Source organism: Physcomitrium patens, chromosome 21, assembly GCF_059467195.1.
Source record: "Physcomitrium patens ecotype Gransden chromosome 21, ASM5946719v1, whole genome shotgun sequence".
In the NCBI taxonomy this organism is placed as follows: domain Eukaryota; kingdom Viridiplantae; phylum Streptophyta; class Bryopsida; order Funariales; family Funariaceae; genus Physcomitrium; species Physcomitrium patens.
Genome location: NC_143430.1, coordinates 9,713,946 through 9,719,993, shown reverse-complemented (window position 1 = coordinate 9,719,993; position 6,048 = coordinate 9,713,946). Strand labels below are relative to the sequence as shown.

Sequence of the window (6,048 nt, the reverse complement as noted above, 5' to 3'; positions counted from 1 at the left end):
CAATTAGACAAATATTTAGAAAATCCAAGTTCCAATCGTCCTTTTGTAATTATACTTTTTTCCAACAAATTAATTAATTTTTTGGAAATCATCTTAATATTGCAATTCAATAACTTTGTTCACTAATTTAAATTTCATAAAGTCCTCTTCAAACTCCTATACTCGCAATTTTGAAACGAGACGAAACTTCTGGACGCTTTCGAGAGCACAAAGTGCCGGTGATGACGTGGACTCAAACCTGCCAGGTAGGATTTTCGTTGGGCACCCACTCTTCGTCCCACACTGTCGATCCAGAGGACGTTTCGTTTTATTTCGTCGGTTTATGGAAGACTCTCATGTTCATTTTTCTGCAGCATGGCGGAGCTGCTCCGCCGTTGTTGATGCGAGACGCTCGCCGTGTCGCAATTTCTCGTTTGTATTTCCTTCCGAAAGGCTGCAGTGATTGCGGGAGACTCGATTTTTCTATTACCCACCAACCATCAGCTTCGATTTTAGCTTCAGATTTTTGTGCTGGTCGTTATTTGTGCGATTCCTTAGTGGTAATGGCGGCAGACGAGGACGACGATTACATGGGTGACCTTGAGCGGTTTATCCCCAAGGAGGAACTTCTCTATTCAAAATCATCCTCACAGGCAAGTTTCACGTGATGCCGTGGTCGTGTTTTAGTATTTTTCGAATTTTTCGAATTTTAATTTTGTGTTTTTTGTAGAGTATACGGCGATATCTCGATTTTGTGTAGCCAGCGGAATGAATACGATTTTTGTACAACTACAATGAATTCCTTGTCTCTTTTGAGGTTAAAGTTGTGAACTCGATTCATTGTCTGGTTTTCGTGATATGTTGGGTGGGGGAACTTGAAAGTTGCTAGTAATTCTAGAACTAAAAGTACATTAGGGTTATGGTGGATTCTTTCAACTGCACGTACGTTAAGAATGTAATTCCACGAAAAATTTATGGTGTTTTCCACTAAAATCTTACTCTTGCTCATAAGTCTGGTGGTCTTTATCAACAATTTAGATGTTAGTGTTTTTTGTGTTGCTGAATACAAGAGAACAATTCTCGATCGTTAAAAAATTATGGGGAAGGATTATAGCAGCCAAGCCTTTAAGTTCTTGAGTGTAAGCATGACAAGGTTTGTCACATTCAAACAGACAGGGAAGGGGAGAGGGGCTGGTGCACCTAAAGAAAAGGTGAATTGGAAAGAGAAGCGGAAGTTGAAAGAGGTCCAGAAGGTGAAGAAAGAAGCAGAACAGCGGCAGGAGGGACTGGTTGCTGCCATTCCTTCGTCCAATATTGGCTTCAAAATGTTGCAGCAGATGGGGTACAAACCAGGTAATGCTCTGGGAAAGAGCGGTCAGGGAGCCACAGAGCCAATTAGCGTAAATGTGAAGGTCAATAGAACAGGGTTGGGCAGAGACAGAGTTGTGGCAGAAGAAAAAGTTCTAAAAGCGAAGGTTAAGGCTCTCGTTCAGGAGAAGAAGCGAAAGAAAGTGGATGAATTGAGGGAAGGATTTGAAGAAAGGAGGAGGGGAACCTGGCAGAGTCGGAAACTCATAAGTGATTACCGCAAGGCTTACACTGCTCTTTTGCAGCTTGAAGAGCAGTCTTCAGGTTCTGCAGAAGGTGTGTTGAAAGTGAACATGCAGGAAGCAAAAGGTGCTGTAGAGAAAAAGGAAGAGAAAAAGAAGCAGAAGGATGAGGATGCTGATGAGGAGGAGGAGGAGGAAGAGGAGGTTATTACGGAAGAGGTAAGCATGTATTTGATGAGACTTGAACATGGAGCATGGAATCATGGATGGAAATTGATTTCACAGCTGTTAATTATTCAGAGATTGATAGTGCACTTCTAATCTATTTTTGTCTTCATATTACGAATTCATTCTACTTATAAGTATTTATTTAAGCCTTTTTGAAGAGCTTTATGACTTCTTTTGACTGCCTTAATTTGTTGTTGTCGAAATCCTTGGGGTTTATGTGATAGTAATGTCTTATCTATTTCAGCGCTGAAGTGCTGTGGAATTACAATTATTGTTGTCAGTTTTTAATTCATTGGTGTTTTCTACATGATTAATCACTTTTGATATTCTCATCGATTATTGCAGATGCTACAAGAAACCTTGGCTCGGTTACGTGAGGTTTTCAATTACTGCCTATATTGCGGTTTTCAGGTTTGTGGAACTCCTGCCGACTCGATTGTTTGAGGCTCAGGACATCTTTTCTGGGAATCCGTTATACATAGCAAGGCCGCAAGGTTATGTAACTGTGAAGAAAACTTGAAGTCAATCATTGGTAGTAGATGCCTGTTAAATACTGGTTTGACAACGACAGAGAATAAGACATTTGAAGCTGTGCTCCATTCAGATGCAGGACTATGTAATCAGTCATAAGTGTCTTCATTCTTGTCTTTCAGCTTGGTTTCAAACCTTAAAAGTCTTCAGACCACGAACGTTGCCGCAGTTTTAATGGACTGTTTATGAACTACTGTCGACTTCGTAGCCTCTTCTTGCTATATTTGTATTTGAAAATTGTCAAATAAGTCTCAAGTATGAATATTATGTGAAGATTCTTAGTGGACATATCAAATGAAACGAAGGTCTTGGTAACTTAAGCATGCTAAGCTTATATTCAGTTCCACGTCCCAAAACAGAAGTTCTCATGAAAACTACTATTGGAGCATTTTGTTTGGTGCAGTACGAATCTCGAGAACAACTTCGAAATGACTGTCCTGGCGTGGAAGAAGATGCTCATTGACGAGACTTCATGTAGAATCATAGAATCAGGTGCTGCACCACGGGAGTTTTTCATGACTCTGGTGTCTACAATTTTGGTGGATCTGGGTAACTGTGATGGTTTTGTAGATCACATTTGCACGTGAAAAAATCTACTTTCTACTATCTTTGGCAGTTTAGACTCCACAGTTCACCTACATGGTTTTGATTCCTAATTACAATTTGTATGACCCGTTTTGTAATCGCTTTAAATGTGAGACTTGCTTGAGAATGGGAGCTGAGACTACCATCGATTAGGATGTTCCTACATTCAAGTTACTGATATTAGTGCATTTAACTTGGCAGAAAGAACCTTGTGGAAGGCGTTCGAAGCTTCGCATTAACCATATATACATATATATCATTTCTGACCCATCGGCGTAATCCTTTTTCTCTATTTTATCGTTGTTTTCCATTTGCCAATACTTGTGAATGTTACAGCATGCAGAATAAGTATTCTAATTGTATCTGTATGATTCCAAGTAGGATTTCATTTGTAAACAATCTGCTGACCACGCACATGTTTGAAATCAATTATGTGTGTCTAGATACTTATGTATTTTCGTTGAAGTTTTGATAATCGGCAAATTTGCATCTATGAGTTGCAGTTAAGGGCCTATTCGTTCTTACCTCAGTACGAGACAAGAGTCTATTATTCTATGCCTTGAATTTTGTGCGACCGACTCTCCATAGAAGGTGACTCACAAGACTGGTAGAATTAAAGTGCTTGCTCGCGATGGTAATTAGCTGTATGTTTGACTGTTCTTGGTGGACTAGTTCTGCTTGTGGCACTGATACTTTCTTACAACAAAAATGTCATTGGATTGAACTTATGGCATAGGGTTGAATATGTTCTGCACCTAATTTTGAGAAGCTATAAAACATGTTGCAGTACGCGACACCACCTCTTTTATCCTAGTCCTCTCATTCTCATGACACTTCAATGATGTGTTTGCTATGTTTTGCAGTTGAGGGGCATGAAACGTATACGAAAGCTATTGCGGTTTGCAAGGTTCGTCTAAGTCTTGTTAAGTTGGGAAACCTCAACAAAGAAATTTTCGTTTGGTTCCGTCAGCACTCGGAATCATTTCTCCTTATTGTATTGTTACCATGGTACAGTACTTGACCTCACTCCTTGACGTCAACGTTTCTCTCGATTTTGCCTCACTTTTCCATACGAACTACGACCTCAAGAAGCAACTGGACAAGTAGATGAATTACCTTTTAATGAAGGAATTTTTTAGGTTCGCCAACCACATCTGTATGAGGTAGGGTTTCAGTTCTGTACCAGTATCCTCAGTTAAGCTTCTGAAGCGAACACTTGAAACTTTTAACTGCTCATAATACCTTCCATAATAGATGGTGCTTTCATTTAAGATATAGAACTCCAGGTTGACTAAGCCGCTTCAGTCCTGTAGGTTCTGATTGTTCTAGTAGAAATGCGATTGAATGGTTTATTTAGAGTGGAATAAAAATAAAAAAATAAAAAAAATAGAATCTGCGCTCGTGGTGGGGACGAAAATAAATGTTGAATCTTGCGAGCCACTTGTCTCTTCAGTAGGATGGTTGATATCGTGATCTGATTATCAATGAAACTTGTAACTGATTTCACCTTTGTCTCCCACAATGATTTTGTTGCAACTTGGTGATTGCTTTGACACTAGACCCACTCCAATAAGTTGTTCAGGCATGTTGACGTTCACGAGTTTCATTATTGAAATTTTTTTTACTTCATGGTGAGTGGTTTTCGTAGCATTTGTTATGGATAAATTTAGCCTAGTTCTAGACGAGGTTGCAAGCAGGACCCCCACAGACTCGAGTTCTTTAAAACAAAAGCTGCTTTTTATAAAGTCACTCAATATGCCCACCTCTGAAGTTCTGAATATTTAGAATACCCAATTTAAGTGCAGGGATCAGGGGTCCTTATTTATAGTATTTTCAACTTGATCCTGCTGTTCCAACAAAGCTGACACATTGATCCACTATCGATAAACCTGAATCAAAAATGGTAACGGATTCCAGTTTTCTGCCAGTAAGCATTCGATCGTGATTGAAAATTCTATCCTGATGGCATATCGCAATTGTCAGAAACTGTTACAATCCATTTGCATATATATATATATATATATATTTAAAGAATTGTGTTCATTAACATTTTCCATTCCAAAGGCCATAAGATTGACTGAATAGAACGGTATCTAACGAAAGCATGTAGTCTTATTGTGCCATCATGTATAAACCCCAAATTGGGCATTGTGAAAAAAAAAGTTTTTGATATAAATCAGTCACCCATATAAATAGTTTGAGCAGATCCAATTTTTTTGAAGGGTGTTTTCTTAATTTAGTATTCCAGCCCACAAGGAAGGGAGGAGACCAAAGGTAAAAGAAGCCGAGCCCATAGGAGGGAGGCCAAGAGTGATAACTCACACAACAATATAATCTCCCAAAACTGAATAATATAAAGAAATCCACCAGCTAGGATTGAGCTTGGAAAAATTGGAAAATTAATTGCAGCTAAAACGCTTAATTAATGATTCATGAAAAATTTATTTAGTGAAAACCAAAATTATTGTAGTAATAAATTATTATTTAATATTACATATATATATATATATATACACACACATATATGGGGTTGTTAAAGCCACACTCCCTTGCAATCTCATGATTAGTTTTGTCCATCCTCGCTCCTTTGTATCTTATTCCCAATATATACCCCCCCCCTTCTTCATTTGTTGTCTCAGCCCCTCTGTTTCTTGTTTCTAGCCCTTCCATTCCTTGTTGCTAGCCCTCTTGTCCCTTGTTCCCAATCCCTTGTTTCTTAAGTAAAAAGTCAATTTGGATTTTGATAATGAAGTTTGTTTTTGTAAATAATATTTTTTTAATATTTTATTTTATTTTATTTTATTTCTTTAAATTCCATTTTTTACCTTATTTTTTTAAGTTAAAGATAAAACCAATAAAAGCTTGATAAATAAAATAAAAATCTTATTATTTTTAAAAATTATATTTATTAATGAAGTACTTTTAATTTAAAATTAATGGAATTTTTAATACTTTTAAGTCTTTGTATATTATTTGCTTAATTTTTTTTGTATAAGCTACTTAATTTATAGTTTTTTTTTAGTTTGAGATTCATTAATTTAATAATATGAAAATCACATGTCTATTTAAGAATTTATAATTTGATATATATATATATATATATATACAAACACATACAAAGTTTTTTTTAAAAATATTTTAATTACTATATTTAAAGCTAATAAATTGGTTAGAA

General features: G+C 36.8%; 1 protein-coding gene across 2 annotated transcripts; it reads left to right on the top strand.

Moving 5' to 3' along the window:
* Positions 1-206: 206 nt before the first annotated feature.
* LOC112274171 (uncharacterized) lies at positions 207-3,141 on the top strand. Of its 2 annotated transcripts, none has more exons than XM_073529907.1 (6): positions 207-245; positions 354-632; positions 1,152-1,748; positions 2,103-2,168; positions 2,692-2,780; positions 3,075-3,141. In XM_073529907.1, exons 1-5 carry the CDS (start codon positions 222-224, stop codon positions 2,749-2,751), a joined length of 1,026 nt encoding a protein of 341 aa, XP_073386008.1. In that variant the 5' UTR covers positions 207-221; the 3' UTR covers positions 2,752-2,780; positions 3,075-3,141. The 2 variants fall into 2 exon arrangements, with proteins under 2 accessions (XP_073386008.1, XP_073386009.1); XM_073529908.1 differs by having other exon boundaries at positions 354-636; positions 1,156-1,748.
* Positions 3,142-6,048: the final 2,907 nt, after the last annotated feature.

Bases quoted from the DNA above. Each gene is read 5' to 3' on its own strand.
- LOC112274171 (XM_073529907.1), top strand. From the start codon at position 222: ATGACGTGGACTCAAACCTGCCAG. The intron at 246-353 runs GTAGGATTTTCG...ATTTTTCTGCAG, and splicing joins CGTGGACTCAAACCTGCCAG to CATGGCGGAGCTGCTCCGCC. The intron at 633-1,151 runs GCAAGTTTCACG...ACATTCAAACAG, and splicing joins ATTCAAAATCATCCTCACAG to ACAGGGAAGGGGAGAGGGGC.